Source organism: Tachysurus fulvidraco, chromosome 22 (genome assembly GCF_022655615.1).
Source record: "Tachysurus fulvidraco isolate hzauxx_2018 chromosome 22, HZAU_PFXX_2.0, whole genome shotgun sequence".
Lineage (NCBI taxonomy): Eukaryota > Metazoa > Chordata > Actinopteri > Siluriformes > Bagridae > Tachysurus > Tachysurus fulvidraco.
Window position 1 is genome coordinate 7260942 of NC_062539.1, and position 20000 is coordinate 7280941.

General features: G+C 40.3%; 1 protein-coding gene across 14 annotated transcripts in view; it reads right to left on the reverse strand.

Annotated features, from left to right (window-relative positions):
* The window catches only part of ptprsb (protein tyrosine phosphatase receptor type Sb), a 125326-nt gene that overhangs the window by 66903 nt on the left and 38423 nt on the right, over nucleotides 1–20000 (reverse strand). For 8 of the 14 annotated variants that reach the window (XM_047806214.1, XM_047806212.1, XM_047806213.1 and 5 more), the window contains 2 exons: nucleotides 18375–18522; nucleotides 5785–5973 (listed from right to left, as the gene is read on the reverse strand). In XM_047806214.1, coding sequence (XP_047662170.1) covers nucleotides 5785–5973; nucleotides 18375–18522 — 337 coding nt within the window. The remainder of the gene's footprint in view (nucleotides 1–5784; nucleotides 5974–18374; nucleotides 18523–20000) is intronic. The other 6 variants (XM_047806218.1, XM_047806216.1, XM_047806215.1 and 3 more) reach the window with 1 other exon arrangement.

Consider the following 20000-nt stretch of genomic DNA (forward strand, 5'->3'; position numbering starts at 1 on the left):
CTCCTCCCAAACAGAAGTACGTCACTCGCAGGTGACTCGCGAGTCGTCAGAAACAAACGTTTTCCCACCAGCGCTGGCTCGGATCTTTCACCCAGGTGTCTTGTTGGGTCTTAAAATGCACTGCTGCCGCCAGTGAAAATGCAGCAATCAGTAAATGCTGTTTTTTGTAGCAACCGCATACACCAAAGCGTGTTCCATTTCAATTACCCCGGAAATGAGGTAAAATATATTTGCATATTGGGCGGGAGTAGAAAGATCAGATTGATATCCGATTCGCCAAGACGCATTTATGTGGCCTAATGTAAATGGAACAGTTTTAACAAATCAGATAGCTATCGGATCAGAGACAACACATGAAGTCACCAGGTGTAAAAATGCCCTGAGTGACAGAAAATACTCAATGTGGTCAAAGGTGAGGTCAATGTGGACACGTGAGCGTTTGTGGGTCTTCCTCACAATGACGCTATGCAGTTGAAAGCATGTAATTGTATTGAATGCCTCTTTACGCTGTACTGTACCTTTCAATTTCCAAACTATACAGTACTTTAATTAACTTTTCTTTTTTTTCTGCTTGTTCAGTGTTAATATTTGCTAATATTTTTTTAAATCCCTTATCCAGAGGATTAAAAATGGAATTTGTTCCTGTTTTGGTATTTTCATGTTCAGCTGATTGTCTTTGTCATGACTCCAAAGTACAGTACAGGTTAATAACTCTAATAAAAGTAGACACTCAAGATTTTATAGTTTTCCCTAAATATTTCTGTTTTTTTTCTACCCTAATAGGAGAAATATCTTTATTGAAATTTAAATAAAAACATTTATCTTCAATGTAAATGTTGATATCAAACCCATTTCTTTATACTGATTTAAAATGTCTCATAATTCATTTTCCTTTCCACTGGTGCAATGGAATGATAACGTCTGATAAAAAGGGTTTTAAGAAATGATTTCTTACATAATTTCTGTCCCATATCATACTTTTATACATATATATATATATATTACATTCTACGGCAGAGTCTCGGCTCGGGGGAACAGCGAGTACAGCGGTGTTGATGAGCACGACAGCTGAAACATCTGAAGCTGATATGTTTGAGCAGAAGGTATAGATAAGGAACAGACTAAAATGCTAAAGTGCTGCATCACACACTTTAGTTAGAGATGAAGCCAAGGGCATCACTATCGGCAGGTAGTCAAATGGCATTGTGGGGGATGTAGAAAACCTTTATCTGTTAATTAAAGCTCATTATATAATTTTAATGTGTTAGAAGATATTATATTATTCATTCATTCATTCATTTTCTACCGCTTATCCAAACTTCTCAGGTCATGGGGAGCCTGTGCCTATCTCAGGTGTCTTCGGGCATCGAGGCAGGATACACCCTGGACGGAGTGCCAACCCATCGCAGGGCACACACACACTCTCATTCACTCACACACTCACACACTACGGACAATTTTCCAGAGATGCCAATCAACCTACCATGCATGTCTTTGGACCGAGGGAGGAAACCGGAGTACCCGGAGGAAACCCCCGAGGCACGGGGAGAACATGCAAACTCCACACACACAAGGCGGAGGTGGGAATCGAACTCCCAACCCTGGAGGTGTGAGGCAAACGTGCTAACCACTAAGCCATTGTCGTCCCCCCCCCACCCCCTCCCATTATATTTTATTGAAGCTTATTATAGAAATCTTAGAACTCTCGAACCAAAATTGACTGCAAGAAATTCATGGTGTGATATTTCTTTAATTCTTATCCTGACTCAGTGTAGTTCTGCTATTTGAACAAGACCCCCAGAGCCTGAGCTGGACATCATGGGGGTTATAGTGAGGTGCTGGAGCATTCTGAAGTGATGAACCATACTTAGGGACAGCATCTCTCATCTCTCTAGAGCCATTCATTTCATAAATTTTCACACCTCATGATGTGAACTCTGTATTTATTCTTCATGGAGATAATAATATTGTAATGTCATAAAATCTACTTGAATATAGTTCTCCATATACTGTACTTTAGAAAAATGTGTTTAATCCACATCTTGTGTAACATGCTGTCATGCCTTCACTTTCAACACACACACACACACACACGTCCTTTTCGAGGGATTTGAGCTGCACCCAAAAAACTCCATTAGCTTATTGTTAATCTCGCCTTGCTGAGAACTGGAACCAGTGAAATGTCATTGAATTTAGAAGTAATCCTTCTTGCCTTGAGCCACAGGGCAAAGTGAAATGGATGAGCATGGAAACACAAAAAGGGTAGCAAAGTGGAAAGTTATGGGGCCACGAAAAAAAAGCAGGGTTAGCATAATGTTTTCCCAAAGCAGATCCAATGCGAATACGGAGAGCGAGACTGAAAGAACGCTAGAACAGCAAAACTAGTGAAATAATAAAAAAATAAAATTAAAAAAAACATATGGAGAGTGAAAACCGCAGGAATTGTTACACCATGGCTGTCTCATCTCTATGATATCCAGGCTGTCTTTTGTGATAAAATGCCATGATGTGTGTCGTGGCTCGAGTTGAAGTTAATCAGCTTGTTCTGATGCCGACAGAGACGCAGTGGTCCTTGTCCGAGTGATTAGTGGTGCTGCTTCTTTTTATTATGCTCTTTTTTTATTAGCCTGTTCTCCTTATCCTTGGTGATAATGAACATGCCCTAATCAAAAGCTCAGCCAGAGTCACACGCCGGAGCCTGTGCGTCATTATCCTGACCCTGAGAGAGACATGAGAGAGGGCAAGACAGGAATATTTAGGGGGGGGGGGGGGGGAGGCAGGAATAACGAGAAGCAAACGAAAAAATAGAGTACGGATTTGAAAAAAGTAGCGCGTTTGTGTAATTCGTCGTCCTCCGTCTCTCTCGCCGTCTCCGCGGCCCTGATCTCTGTGTGTCGCAATACATCACACTTTGTCCTCTTCGGTCTCTCTGCCTCTCTTTGCACAGCAGATCAGCCCACTTTTATCTGTTGTGGCACCATCATCTGCTCTCTGTGACTCATACAGAAGATCATGAAAGCGGCTTTTTCCACATAACTCACAATTACACCGTCTCCGGTGTACAGCTATTACATGTGGCTCTGTTTTGATAAAAGCAGGCTGACATTTCTGTCGACAAACTGCTTCAGATTAGGAGAAATTGTAGTGTATGTTTCAAAAAAAATGAAATTTAAACACAGCAAAGAAACAAATAATAAAAAAAAGAGAGAGAGAGAGAAAGAAAGAGAGAGAGAGAAAGAGAGAGGCCTTGACCTGCTTTTCTGAAGAAATAGATACACGAAACGCCTCAACAGTCCAAGCATTAGCCTATTTACTGTGTCACTTTTCATCATTAGCGAAACACAGCATTGATGCCTTCGGTTGACGAACAACACCCCGGGTCGAGTGGGGTCTTGTTCTCATCAGGGAACAGGTGCGAGGAAACGGTGTCATGCTGCTTAAGGGGGATCATCTAGGCAAGAATGATAATGCTAATCTGGTATAGACTGCATTGAGGATGACATGTAGCTCTACCTAACATTGTAGACCTGCGATGTGAACATCTTTTTGTTATTAACAACGTTTGTGGGTTACATTATTAAAACAGGTATACGTCCTATTTTATATTTCTTTCTGTTCCTTACTATTTCAACTTGCTACATAAATTAGGTAACAATGATCCAAGCTTGATGAGCATAAACTATTTGAATGGGGTTTTTTTTTGTTGCTTGTTTTTATCCAAACAATTCTACAGTACTCAAGTTAGCTAGCTGTAGAATAGTGCACATTTTTCATTTATATAATATACATATCATAAACATCACTTTATTATGTTAAAAAAAAAATTATACATTTGGACAAAAATAAATGAATAAATAAATTTTTCCGGACAATTTTTCGCTGCATGTTGTATTTGCTTTGTATAGTATTTGTGGCATCATTGTAACAAAAATGCATTTTCATTAAAAAAAAAAAAAACCAGCAACAACAAAATAAATAAATAAATAAATAAATGTTTTCCTTTACTCGGACAAACTGTGTCCGTCAGATTTGGAAAGTCCACGTGCAGCTGCATTTCCCTGCATGTCCCACAAGCTTTGACCCATTTGCTATTTCGCTTCCTCTGTGTCATGTACAGAGTCTGCAATTCCCTTCATGCTTGCAGATCCACTGATCCCTCAGCTGTCCCTGACTATACTACAGGGCGAGTTATTTAGCTAGCTGTATAACAGGACAGATGAAACTTGAATGGTCAGGAGAAAAAAAAATGTACAAAAAAAAAAAAAAAAAAGTTAATTGTGCATCGTTTGCAAATCAAAAGTTAGTTTGAAGACAAAACTGAGCAAAGTACTGAAGTATTTTTAGCATCTATTCAACCAGCTTCTGTTCTGGAAATTTCCCTGTTAAAAACATTTAATACTTACACTGAGGCTTTAAGGCATTTATAGCAAAAGTCCCTTGATCGTTTTTTATACGATAAATATTCACCAATGTAACCCAACCAGGCAAACAACAATGAAGAAAAGTGTGTAAAGAAAATAGAAGAAATCTTTCCAGTGATCAATAAACTGATTAATTATTTTAATGTAAAATAAAAAAAATACAGGCACTGATAAAAAAAAAAGCTTTACCAAGTGTATAATTACATGTAGGCATTGCTCTCTTACAGAGGAAGTGTGTGTGTGTGTGTGTGTGTGTGTGTGTGTGTGTGTGTGTGTGTGTGTGTGTGTGTGTGTGTGTGTGTGTGTGTGTGTGTGTGTGTGTGCTTGTAAGGGTAGACTGCCATTAGAGTAGAACTCCAGAGTGAAAATCATACTCATGTGAAACTCTCTCGTTAGCTACAGTAGGAGGCTGAAAAAAGAGGTTCACTGTTATTCCGAGTTTCCGAGAAAAACAACAACGTGCAAAGGCACACCTCTAGTTCCGCACTTTCAAACAAGATCCATCTCCATACCAAGTTTTGTATAAACCGTGTCTGGCAGCCGTAGCTTCTATTTTTTTAAATGTTAAATATGTGGATTTTGTAGGGATTTCATCTTATATACTAAATATATAAAAACAGATCTAGTCTGCCGTGTGACGTTACTGGATGTATTTCCTCTGCGTTATAATTTTATTGTGTTTGAATATCAAATGTTGGGTGAATGAAATGCAAGATCTAATAATGTTATGAAAATTAAAACTGTTACATGCGATGTACCGTAATAGCTTTCTGCTGGGATATATTCCAAACACATAACGGACTTACGAAGAGAGGGCGGCTCCGGCCAGAACGTTACTTGGCTTCGTGTCAAATGTAATTGATGAGCCCTGGAGTAAATTCTCTAATCATAGCCTTTGGTTCAGGCTCTAGTCGCAAATTACAGTCTCCAAAAAAAAAAGATAGGAAAAAAAAAGCAAGCTATATCTTTGCTTCCCTCCCGAGCTGAGCCGCAGGAAAAGCAGTGATTTTTAGAAATGACTGCCTTTCCCAAAAGTACCCTTTCATTTGAACACTTTATCTTCGGGTCAACAAGCAGACAATCTAACCTTTGGACTAACATCAGATGAAAAGCTCTACAACAAAACATACCCAGTTCACTTCCTGTTTCAGATTTTCTCCCATGTGTAACATTAAAACAGTAGGACTACAGAATCTGATGTAAACATCTGGTCATTTTTACCCCGAATTATAATACATGCAGACATATAAGAGTATAAAACACTAGATGAGCTTTAATCTTCTCTAACAGGTTCCGCGAATCTAAACCCGATGATCGTGGACAAAATCAAAGTCAGTGATCCGAGTTGTTCTCTGTAGCATACCTGATCGTAGTTGTTTAATGCGACCCTGGCTGAGCGCCGGCTCCACAGGAAGGAAGTCTTTGAACCAGGAGATCTCTGGATCGGGGATGCCGCTGGCAGCGCAGAGCATGGTTGCAGTGCGCGTTCTCTCCACCACCTTCAGCTGGGGGCCCATGTCTATACTGGGGAAGCCGAACGGCAACAGATCCTCTGCACAGACAGAACACAGTTAGGACATGAGAGAGGTGTGATGTGTTAAAGAAATATGTGCAGTATGTCGTGTTAGACAACGTTACGTTGGACTAGTTTTATAACAAGAGAGATTTTGACTTGACTTATAAATATTAAGACAATGGAATGTCTACTGATGTTATTTGAAAATACATGCAAACCTCAGACTGTACGATCAGCCGTAGCATTAAATAATATTGATTATCTTGATACGGGATAAGGGGTGGGAGATATTAGGAAGCAAGTGAACATCTCAAAGTTAATGGGATGGAAACAGGAAATATAGGCAACTATAAGGAATTTCGATAAGCACCAATTTGTGGTGGTTAGACAACTGAGTCACTAGAGCATCTCCAAAACAGCAGATCTTGTGGGAGTGTTCAGTGGTACATGGAAGGACAGCCGCTGAACTGGGGGCAGGGTCAAGGACACCCAATGATAACTGTGCATGGGGAACAAAGGCTAACCCAACTGGTTCAATCCCACCGAAGATCTGGCCAATGTACTGCTGTGAATCTTGACACCTACCAACCTACCACACTGCAAAAACTCTTCAGGAATGGTTTGGTGAACATGACATTGAGGTGTTAGTGTCAATCAGTTTGAAGATCTGTGAGATGTTCTGGACAAACAAATCTGATCCACAAGGCCCCACCTCACAACATACAGGACATAAGTTAATTAAATTATCTGCTAGTAATATCTTGGTGACCTACACAATATTAGGCAGGCGATTTTAATGTTCTGGCTGAATCGTTTAGTTGATTTATACTGCAGCGGTGAGTTCTTTAATCCGATTGGTCAGAAGATTCAAAAATCCTTCTAATAATTGACATGATGTCGTTTTCTGTAAGGATATGTTTGCAGATTCTTCCTAAACCAGTGACAAGCATTGACTTTATTTTTAATTCAAGAGTTGGAAAAATTAATACGCTGATAAGGGAATGTTACTATAAACAAATGATGTGTATGTAATTGTTAATGCGGCATCGTTTATGAGGAAATAATTCTTATTTTCCTGTAACCACACATCCTGTCATTTTATTCCTTATGAGGCTTCCATCATAAGCAGCCATCTCAAAACTGTACATTCACCTCAAGACATTCATTCATTCATTTTCTACCGCTTATCCGAACTTCTCGGGTCACGGGGAGCCTGTGCCTATCTCAGGCGTCATCGGGCATCAAGACAGGATACACCCTGGACGGAGTGCCAACCCATCGCAGGGCACACACACTCTCATTCACTCACACGTGAATGTCTTTGGACCGGGGGAGGAAACCGGAGTACCCGGAGGAAATCCCCGAGGCCCGGGGAGAACATGCAAACTTCACACACACAAGGCAGAGGCAGGAATCGAACCCCCAACCCTGGAGGTGTGAGGCGAACGTGCTATCCACTAAGCCACCCCCCCCCCACCTCAAGACACTCTTTTAAAACATCACTTGTTTTCCTGTGACCTCATCAAAGCTTTTTAGCAACCATCCATCATGTGCCCGGCTTCAGGTTCTAATTTAGTAACTTGCACGGCATGCGTATGATTTATCCTCGACGTTGGGTCTTATCATGAACAGGGAATTGTATGAAATGCGATATGATCATACATCCTGTACTCTCTGAGCTGTGCTTCTACAGTTGAGTTCAGACTTCTGCAGTTCATCAGCAGATGCTAAATCAGTTATAGGTCAGTGAGGTAACGTTAACTTACTTTGGTAATTTGGATAATTAGCTGATGAGTTGTTGAAAGATAGGAGCAGCATGTTTGAATATTTGCATGCTAATATTTTTAAAATGAATGATTACTGCTTTTCACATCTGATTACTAAGAGAGCTGAGAGGAGGATGGGGTGTTTTTCTGCACCGGATCTGCCTTATTGCCACGTGGCAGCAGGAAGAACCTTATTTGAAGTTGGCCTTGGTGAAAATTTGACCAACTACAAAAGCATCAATCTTACAATCATGACACAAATGTCTCTCACCTGTGATTCCAGATTTATGTAAAAAACAGATATGTTTTATTTATAACAAAAAACAAACAACAACAACAAAAAAAACATTAGGTACAGATTTAAAAATAAATAAATAAATAAATAAATAAATACATAAATAAATAAACAAACAGCCTAAAAAAAAAACCCGCTGTCACAAAGTAACCGCTTTAATGACAAAACAGCACTGGCATGAAGAATATCGTGGTATTTTAAATACACTCTGCTCGCAAAAAATAGACATCTTCCTACATGTTGCATGCAAAAATGTACTAAATCTCCTGCTGAAACTTTAAAACGTTATGTGCAGCTTTGTTTCCGAGCCTTTGCAAATGAGAATTTCAATCATTTGATAGGTTTCTAAATGTATTTCTATACTCGTTACAGATTGGCTTACAGTGTATGATGAAGTTTCTGTGTAATGTGAAATGATGAGATGAAGGACACACCACCCACGTCCAGCCCGCTGGTTATTGCTCAGCGAGCCTCCGGCAGGCAGAATTCATTAACACACAGCATAAATAAAACAGTCGGCCGATTTACAATACAAAAAATATATATATATATATATTTATATATGATCGGTGGAAAACTCACATTCGATACGATTCGCACTGGTTGTTAAAAGGAAAAGAATGGGGTGTAATTATATGCCTCCGTAATCACTATGCGTGAAACACCTCAGCGAGGACTATGGCAATTACACAATGCACTGAAGGAGCGGGGAAGGATTGCTGGGCGCCACGTAGAAGCTAATAATTATTTGTTCGGTTTAATTGAAAAGGCCGGGAAGACATAAAAGTCCAAGTAAACACAAGGACGCGGGTCAGTGTTCAAACTGTGTCTGTGTACTGTAAGAAATGAGCAATGACACAATGCAAAGGCACGACGCAAAGCGCTTCATTTCTGCCACACCGCAATGACGAAGAACAAGAAGTCATCGCATTTATTCTATTATAGTTAGAGTTACGACGTGCTAAGCACGAAACGTTCAAGCTCAAAATGGTGTAAAATCTCTCACGGTGGCACTACGGTGATCATACAACAAAAATGTACAACAAAAAAGGTGTCAAAATTGAACCCTATGCCACAGACTCAAGTGCTTTCTTATCAACTGAATCCCTGCATCCTACAATTAAGGAACTGGTATCTCCAGATTTAAAGAGGCACACAGAGTCTAAGAATATGTTTATGTTGGCGATTTTGGGTGTAGGCCATTTTTAAAAGTGGGTTAAAATGCTCACTCTCACTCTCTACCGCTTATCCGAACTACCTTGGGTCACGGGGAGCCTGTGCCTATCTCAGGCGTCATCGGGCATCAAAGCAGGATACACCCTGGACGGAGTGCCAACCCATCGCAGGGCACACACACACTCATTCACTCACACACTCACGACAATTTTCCAGAGATGCCAATCAACCTACCATGTAAGTCTTTGGACCGGGGGAGGAAACCGGAGTACCCGGAGGAAACCCCCGAGGCACGGGGAGAACATGCACAATCCACACACACAAGGCAGAGGCGGGAATCAAACCCCAACCCTGGAGGTGTGAGGCGAATGTGCTAACCACTAAGCCACCGTGCCCCCCGGGTTAAAATGCTGTATTTTGCAAAATCTCAGTGAAGTATCATTACAAATCTCACTGTCTTGTTCCATTTGGAATTAAATTGCCTACACGCATGCTAAATAATACCTCATACCTTTGTACACATGCACTTAAAGTTCTTAAAGAGCTTGAACTCTAATAATTGACATATGTTATTGTTTAACAAGCATAACAGTCTATCAGCATCACTATCTCCAGCCTCTTATGTCTTTATTTAATGTTAATAATAGTTGCCAAGAAACAGTAACGTGTCTTGTATCTGCTTCCATAAATCATCATAAAACATATACAGTATCTCTTTACAGAAAGATCCATACATTTATCTGGGGTTTTTGGTCAAATACATTTATTATTAGATTGAGATTGCCGGGAGCATCTGCTTATAGAAATCCCTGTGAATTAGTTACTATGGAAACAACATTTTAAAACAAGCGCATAAACATAAAGCTGTGATTTTTCTTGAAGACGGTTCTACTGCCCGAGACTCTGGTATAAAATTGATCAACACATTGTGAGAAATCAGGCAACAGCATTTAGATATAAATGTGTATAACTTACAAATTATTGCATATTTATGTTCCTTTCCATCATATGTAGGTACAGTTACTGTTTGTTTTTATAAAAGGTTATGGATAAAATACTTTAAGATAAATAACTGAATAATAAACTTGATTTAAGGAAGAGGAGATCCTTCAAATTTGACTTTACAGTAGATCTAAATGCAGACCGGCTGCATCCTTACACACACACACACACACACACACACACACACACACACACACACACACACACACACACACACACACACACACACACACACACACACACGTGCAAACTTTCATTCACTGCCTCCTTTGAATGCCTTTGAATGCCTCCTGTTGCACATTGACAGTCTATGTACAGTATGCTATTACATAGTTTGTATAGTCTGTACTAGCTGTATAGTCTGTTCTTGCTCCGGCCTACAGTATATATCTGTCAAATACATAGAGTGTATTGTTTGTACTGACGGCCTAGTCCGTACCTGCCCCCCTGCTTCTTTGTTGTTTTATGTCTGTATGTATGTTGCACCTTTGACCTGTGAGACGCGACATCTCGTTCTACTGCATGTCCCAACACATAGCGGAATGACAACTAAGCTAACTTGAACTCACTCATTCATCTTCATTAACTGCTTCATCTGTAAGTTTAAGGCAGAAAAACAAGCTGGATTGGATGCCAGTCCATGCATTTACATTCACGGCATTTACCTTATCCAGAGTGACTTACAACTGAGCAACTGAGTGTTAAGGGCCTTGCTCAGGGGCCCAGCAGTGGCAGCTTAGTGGACCTGGGGTTCGAACCCATGAACTTCCAATCAGTAGCCCAAAACCTTAACCACTGAGCTACCACATCCCATGCAAACACACACACACACACACACACACACACACACACACACACAGACACACACACACACACACACACACACACACACACACACACACACACACACACACACACACACACACACACACACACACACACACACACACACACACACACACACACACACACACTCACTCACTCACTCTGGGATAAGACTCTGGGAAAATCTGACCTTTTGTACAAAGGCAAAGGTTAACAGCACAAATTTGATTTGAACTTTAAACAGTGATCTAGAAATAATACCGAATCTTGAATCGTGAATGTCCAAGATATTGAACGACTTTCTTGGGTTTAAAATCTTTTCAATTTTAAATTCAGATTAAAAAGAAATGAAACAGATTGTCAGTGTGGTGTCGGACTACACTGTACATTACATACCGCTTAAACCTCTGATGATTACATCACCGTGTTCACGGTAGCGAGTGAATAAAACACCTTAGGACGAATAACTGGACTGGACGAGGTTTGAATTCCAATCATTTTTAAAACTTATGCTCGGAAACTGTAATGGAAAACTTTCTATCTGGCAACCTTCATTTGTGAAGAATTAAGGACCGAGTCCTAAGAGTAGCCAGGAAGCATGAAAGTAAAGCAGAAAGAGTGAAAAAAGAAAGTAGGTAAAAGTGGCACGCTTACGAACGATAACCACACTGAGATCAGCCGAACCATGCTGCCTCTGAATCACAGTTCATCCACCACATTATGTGGGATTGAGACGAGAGGGTGGATCCAATTCAGGGTGTGGAGGCGTTTTCCCCAGAGCCAAATTTCTACCTTGTAGCTGAACGAGAGTGAAACAGAGGAGAAGACGAAGACAGACAGGACAAGTCTATAATTATTGACACAATGATACAAGCACCTGGTTATTTTAACAAGATTCTTCCACATCTTTCAGAGAGGGATAAACAGAAGGCAGGAGGCATTTTCGATCAGTGAAGTACAGTAGGAAGCGTTAATAAGCAGTTAAAAGCAGCTGAGCATTGAGAAGAGGATGGAGTGAGCAGGAGGGTGGAGGAGACCCCATGAGGTTCGGTCTGAAGAAGCTGCTTCAGTTTACATGACGGATCGTATTGTATTCGATGCCAGTTTGTCGAGCCAACAATAGCAAGTCAAACATCCTATTTACAGTTCAAACATATCAGACAGCAGTGTAAAAAAGTTCTTGATGATGATGATGATGATGATGATGAAGGAGACAGGCAAATGTCTGAACTGCAAGAGAGACACAGACAGAAGGATGGAACCCGAGACGGATATTCGAGAAAGAGAATAGACACTCATGGACGCTGGAAAGCAAGATAAAAGCGACCCTGAGAAATTTTTTTTAGAGATGCATACTGTATCGCTATACAGTGCATGCTGGTACAATTTCTGCCAGTATCCTTCAGAAGCCAAGTGGAATAATCAGTCGTACTCAAATTAGAACGCAGCGCTGCATGCCCCAAGGCCTTTGGACATCCAGAAAGTGTTAGAGTGAGAGAAACCTTTTGGACCGTGAGAGAAAAAGAGCTTTTGTACATTTGACCTTAGAAAAGTTAATGCATTATGGTCCCGAGCGTCCCAGACTTTCTGTCTGTACCGTGGGTATGAGAGAGTGGGTTGTATGTTATGCAATTCTGCCTTCACAAAGGAAAGAGCCCTGCTGAGTAGGAAGCCTGGGCAGTGTGTTTCGTGGCCCTGCTTTAGCATTAGCCAGATGGATTGTCTCCATTCCGTATAAAAAAAAAAAATTTAAAAAAAAGTGCTAAAAACAACCAAGTGCCCAAAGGAATGCCCGTGACAGAGAATCCACTTGCCATGGCAACGACAAAAGTCTTCGTGTTTCTCGGTTCAGAGAGAAATAAAAAAAAAAATTAAAAAAGCGTAGCGTTCTTGGTTTTATTCTGCATCTCTTTTGCTGTGTCTGTTTCTCTCTGAGGAACGAGAAGCTGAATGCGAGATGAGCGCTTAGAATTTTGCTCTGCCAAAAGTCTCCTCCTCATCCCCTCCTCCTCACAACACAACAATGGCTTTTTAAACTCCTCCGGACGCAGCTGAAGGATCACGGATAGACTAACACGGGGCTTTCTTTACAAGCGGGGCAGCAGCTGCTCCCTGATTAGGGCTCTGTAATAAGCTTGTTTAATAGAGTTTGGCCACATCAATAAAAATCGGAGTGACCCACGAATCTCGATCAGGGAGAACCGGAGGAGGAGCAGCTCCATATGCTTGGGTCCACTGGGAACACACAGCCAGGACACACACAGCTGCAGCTGTTCCAACCAGCTTTTTTTTTTTTTTTTTTTTTAAATACGAATAGAACATTTTAATATTAATGAAATCAATACACCTTTCAAGGTGAAATAAATGGTCATTAAGTCACAGTGTTTTCTGATTTTTAGCACACAGCATCAGCAGTAGCTCAGAAATACTCTGCTTGAATATTAGTATAAGTGTCTCACCTTTTTTTTTCTTTCCTTTATCCTGCCCTCCCATTGGTTGGAGCCTTCAATTCTGAACCTCACAATTCTTTTTAAAGTCCACAGAAAAAAAATGAACATTTCCCCCACCAGGATTACACGCTGTTTCTAAATCTGAACGTTATTATGTTTATTCATGAATCGACGTCAGCTTTTATTGTAGGAGAGATGTAAATCACAGTACGCTTTTCCAAGAGCGTCAGCTGTATCGTAAGTCTCCAGCCCCGAGAACGTTGCTGCTCACAATATTCCATTTCCTTCAAACAGTGGGATTCAAGATTCAAGAGTTTATTACCATCTGTACAAGAAATCATCTGTTATACAACACGGTGAAACTCGTACTCTGCGACTCCTCCCAGCAAACCTCTGACATCATATAAAGAAGATTTAATAAAGACATGAAATAGAAATCACATATCAGACAAGAAGGAGAGAAAAAAATAAGTGCAACAAAAGGAGGAAACAAAGAGGGGTGATTTTATTAGGCACTGAAGCTGGATAAGAACCTTTTTCAAGATGGCCGCTGAAATTTCAGTGGACAAGACATCTTACAAATGTGTTTGAAATAATCCTACGGCATGTGGTTTACGTTTTTAACATTCTGACAGCTAGTGGCGTCACGTTACACGCCTATTACGTCATTCGCCATCGGCTGTGTTAGATTCGATATTATACCAGCCTTCTAAAATTCATTAGACGGTAGAGAGAACAGCGTACAGTGTAACGGTACCTCATTTGAGACACGACTAAAGGCATGGGTGTGGAGACCTGTCGCAAAATGAGAATAATAATTGTAGCATTTTGAACTGAGAGGAAGAATCTGTAACACGTTTCCTGTAGTCTGTATGGACCGATGGCTGACAAAAATTTAATTCCGTTTTATTAGACAGAGCAGCACACTGGAGCTTTTTCTGCTTGGTGAGATTGTTAATGATTTAAGGACAACCTGCATTATGTAAACAAACCATCATTTGCTATTCTGACCAATCACAGAGACTCCATATGATCAATGGTGGCATTAATGTGAGCCAAAGAAGAATAAACTGTATTCGTGTCATGTAGCTATGCAGATTTTACAACCTGAACTGAACAGCTTTACCAGTTTCTTTTAATATACATGAGGCATTTCACCATGTCAGCGTGTAGCAACATAATCAGGGTGTGTTATTTGTGTTCACATACCGACAACCGAAACGAACGAGCTGCGCAATAAATATCCTGCATGTCCAACAACGGTTCTGTAAATCTGGTTTATCTGATACTGATTTAGCTCACATCCAATCACAAAAAAAAAAAAAAAACAGGGCATGGGTACAAACAGTTAAAAATCATTGCCTGAAAAATCCCCAAAAAGCACAATAAAAGGTTCATATTTCACCTTTTTTACTATTTAGACATGAAAACATTTGACTAAATTGGAAGCTCTCGGATGGACGACAGCTAAAAGCTCGGCCGCTTTAGCTTCACGTTGTGCAGCGGCCGTGCGGGAGGCACGGAAATTGAAGGAAAGTGTTCCTGAGCCTCACGTCTTTCCTGCCACACATGAGGCAAGTGTAAACACAGCCCGGTCTGCAAGATTAGCTTCATCTCAGGGCAAATGAAAAAGTACACGGAGACACATTCTCTCTCTCTCTCTCTCTCTCTCTCTCTCTCTCTCTCTCTCTCTCTCTCTCGCTCTGTCACACACACACACACACACACACACACACACACACACACACACACACACACACACACACACACACACACACACACACACACACACACAACCAATCTCACACAGAAACCAACAACACGTTCACTGAGGCAGCTTAAAGTTAAATTTGCCCTGGTGGGCAGTGAGAGCAGGGGGGAGGGGGGTGAGATATGTGAGCTGCAGTAATGGCAGTAGCAGTCCAAGCAATTCCCCGAGGCTCTGTGCCTTATGCTGTGTCTGAAACCTGCCAAATCCCTCCATCTCTCTCTCTCTCTCTCTCTCTCTCTCTCTCTCTCTCTCCTTTCCCCACCCTTCTCCTGTCCTCCATCACTCTCTATTTCTGCCTCTACCTCTCTCCGGCTCTGACCTTCTCTCCAGACGTACCCCGGCCAATACACAAGGTGTGAATGAGTTTCTGCTTGAGTGAGAATTAATTCCTAATATTTTCGTTACTAAGGGACCCAGCCCTGGAATTTTGGGTCGTATTTAAACAAAAAGAAATTCAAAACGCTTTCAAATGGATCTTCGTATTCCTTTATTTTTGGGAACTACAATGTATTGTGCTGCCGTTTTGTTTTTCTTTTTTGTTTTGATCGAACACACTAGAAACATTAAGATCCAAAAGAAGGGGGGTTCGTTGCGTAAACATGAGCATGTGCTCTGTTAATGGATATGTGACTGGTGTAATGCGATGACACCGTATCTGTATCTGTGTTTGTTTAGCGCTCCAAATATCCATAACTGGATCCAGACTGAAATTCAAAATGGGACTAAAACAGAAGGTTTTTTAATCATCACTGTGTGTGAATTCTGGCTCTGATGAATCTTCAGCCTCCGCATCAAGCATCACTTGAGATCATCTAGAGATTGATATTTATTAATCCCATGTGTGTGAACAGGCTTGTTTTGATTTTACCTACCCACTATAGTGTCTGACAAATATAGTTAAGTCTATACTCCCGATCCATAAACATATTAGCAGCCGAATATAAACCAGCGTGACCCTGACCAGGCAGATACTAACGATGACTGCATGCTGAATGTTGATGTGGTGGTTGTTTGTCCCTCGAGATTCATTTCTGTCCTTACACTCATCCCTAAACGAAAGGAACGGCTTTGTATTTGTATCTGTATTTATATCCATTTTGAAAATCTGTTCCTTAAAACTACGTACACTTAGATCTACATCTCTAATGTAAACAAAAAAAACGATGTAAACGCTAATAAAGTGACCAACTTTATTGTGGTAATGATTAGTCATTTTCTTAAAAAAAACCTTCAAATTATTTTACTATGGAATATTTTAGGTAAATGTTCTTAAAATAACAAAACAAGGGTATAATTTTGTCTTACACACCAGACAACATGCCTGTTTGTTGTCAGACAAATTAAAGCTTCAGTAAATCACAACCTAATTTTATCTCTTTAAGGGTGTGTATCCCAATCCGTACCATTATGACCGTATATCCTGTAGACAGAGACGCTTTAGCCTTTAAGTCAATCGAATCCGAGCTCATATCCTACTGATCGCTAGCACAGAGAGTCAACAATATAAATACGGCAAGGTTTCCCTGGACCAATTGTTCACTTTCACCACTAATTTGCTCACAGTAAATGAACTCATCTGTTCGCTGAGAAATACTGAAAGACGGCGAGATAGTGCCGATACTCGCTGGTTAAATACGCTGTGACTGCCGATGTGACGCACTTCATTACCAGGCTAACAAATTCATTACTGCCTTCATCTCTGTCCTCCCACTCTGCTCTGCATGACGCTCTTCGTGTCTGCCTTCGCCCAGAGCCCGTTAACAAAGAGAGAAGCAAGTCAGTTTGCTCATAACGCTCACAGGATTCAAACCCTAATGCTAAAGGTGCAAACCTTTATTTATCTTCTTTTTTTTCAGTTAAATATATGGCAGGAAGGGGGGCATGGAGGCTTAGTGGTTAGCACGTTCGCCTCACACCTCCAGGGTTGGGGGTTCGATTCCCGCCTCCGCCTTGTGTGTGTGGAGTTTGCATGTTCTCCCTGTGCCTTTAGGGGTTTCCTCCGGGTACTCCGGTTTCCTCCCCCGGTCCAAAGACATGCATGGTAGGTTGATTGGCATCTCTGGAAAATTGTCTGTAGTGTGTGAGTGAATGAGAGAGTGTGTGTGCCCTGCGATGGAATGTCACTCCATCCAGGGTGTATCCTGCCTCAATGCCCAATGACGCCTGAGATAGGCACAGGCTCCCCGTGACCCGAGGTAGTTCGGATAAGCGGTAGAAAATGTATGAATGAATGAATATATGGTAGGACTTTACAGCTAGATTCATAACTAAACTTCCTGCTTTAATAACTAGAGCTCTGAATAGACTAAGCACTAGAGTTGAAGGACAGGTATCTTCAACTTCTTGTGTGGGATGTTATCATTTGTAGCATAAATATATGCTACAGAAAAAAAGCAGAAAAAATATCACGGAAACTCTTCATTTATTATTTACTAGATTCCTACGAACACCACAGGTGAATCTGGTCATTTTTTTAATTGTTTTGTACTGGATTGATTTCATTTAAACAAAAGGCACAAATCTGTTTGTTTGTTTTTTAACTAGAATTGAAATGTTTGCTCAATGTGAAGATGTTGTGGCTTTTTACAGAAATGTTCATTGCGATCGTGCTTGTGTCTTGTTTACTCGCTTTTCAGATATTCCTCAGTAACCTCTTTATGCATAGGGAATTGGGGTGGGGGGGGGATCTGTACAATCTCATGCATGCAGCTCAGATAAACTGGTTTTAGATATAGAGCAAGCTCACCAAAGTCAATGTGTGACTTAGTCAGTGTGGTTTGTGAGGTTTATAAAGGAAACTGACATGTATAACAATGCTACATAAGTGTGTGTATGTGTGAGTGAGTGAGGAAACCAAATGTTTGCTCAGTTTTGACATTTTACATCTTCGGTTTAAGAGAGAACATTGAAATAAATAACGCAATTTATGCAAACAATTTAGCACAACTGTCATTTCTAGCCGTATTGTCTTGCCTTTAGCATTATCTAACAATGAAGAGTGATGACATCATGAACACTAAGCTGATGGTATAGTACATTATATGTTATGTTGACCTCTATATAAAAAAATGTACGAAAGAAATGGAATGATTGTCTATCACAACGCTGATAATGACTTGTGGCATTTAAAACACGGGATATGTGGACGTTACCTCGGATAATGGACAGCTTGGAGGTGACTGCGATTTCGCCCTCAGTGTTCCGGGCCACGCACTCGTAAACGTTCTCATCTCGCGGAGCTCGCAGTGGCTGGATACGAAGCACCGCCCCTGCTCCTTCATCAAACTCTATGGTCTTGGCCAATAAGAGAAAAGCAGATTAACAGGGTATATCAAATCAAAACAGATCTGATCTTTTGTTTTACACACAAAAGTTGACTCTAATTGGCTTGCCTGGAAAAAAAAAATTACAGTCAAAAAAAGTAAAATATACCAGTCATGTTTTGAACAAAAGGTTTTAAGCATTCCTTACAATTCATGCATTCAGCTGCATAATTATTAGCACCCTTCAGGTAAAAATAACCAAAAAATCTTTCATGAAAAAATACGAGACTAAGAAGAGATTTACTTTATGTTAAATACTATCATAAAATATTGTTATATCAGGACCAAACTGTTGAATTTTTTTTTCTTTTTATTCTTCTTCTTTTATTTATTTGTTGTTGTTGTTGTTTTTTAATAAATTTAGACTGCTTGGGCATCTGATACACAATCTTTGCTGCATTGGAGCTTCCTGAAAGATGAAGATATTCTAGCTCCAAGCCTGGTTGCCTCTGCCAGAAGTTAAAGCCTTCGAATCCTTCAAAAAGATGACATGACACAAAACACTCTTGTTTTTTTTACAGAGGCTTCCTCACTCTTTGAATTTTAATCTTACTGTAAATCTGTAAACCAAATTATAAAGGCCGCCCATCGTGTTCAAGGCTGAGCAAGGACAAGGCTCTATTTACACTTGGATGTGGGTTTTGTGTGTCTCGAGTATCAGGTTTCTTGCTAGATAGAGATTACTACAAAAATAAAAGACGAATTTAAACCTTTTTAAATCTGCGCACTTAAACCTTTTCAGGATTTGGCCTGAAACACATCTAAATCAAAGTAAATGAAGATAAACTGATCTCCATTAGAGCCATATTTCTCCAAGAAATGTTCATTGCTCCAAGAATCGTGATTTTTGATACAGTACAGTATTCATTCTGAATTCATAAAGCAACTAGTGTTTATATTAGCAAGCCTAGTGATCTCGATTTATGCCTTAAAGTAATACAGATTGGATTTTTGTTCAGGACACATACAAGAGACCCTCATCTTTTCGAATAAGACCTGATATATGTGCTCGGGTCCCTGACACATATCAGGCCAGCCAGAAATCTGAAATCAGATCGGAGTTTATTAGATTTTTTTCCAAAGCCCCAATGCATTGATTTTATGATCATTATCCAAATAAAACAAAAACAGAGAGCAGCGACAGCGCTGATTAGACTGCGTGTTGGAATGTTTTTCTAGAAGTATCTCCACCTTTGTAAATATCACAAGAAAAAGCTCAGTGCTGTTCTTCTGTCCATGTGAAGCTTCAGCCTCAATGTAGGGGTGCAAATAATTTTAAAACCGATGCTTTGCAGAACTAATTACACAGCTCAGAAAGATGTGCCGCATGAGTTGATGAGTTATTTTCATGAAAGGTGCCAATAATTCTGTAGCTGCGTGAAAACACTGACAGAAGTTGCTCCTTTAGAAATTCCACTTAATGTGTCACTCATTTAAATCCATTTAAATGTAAAT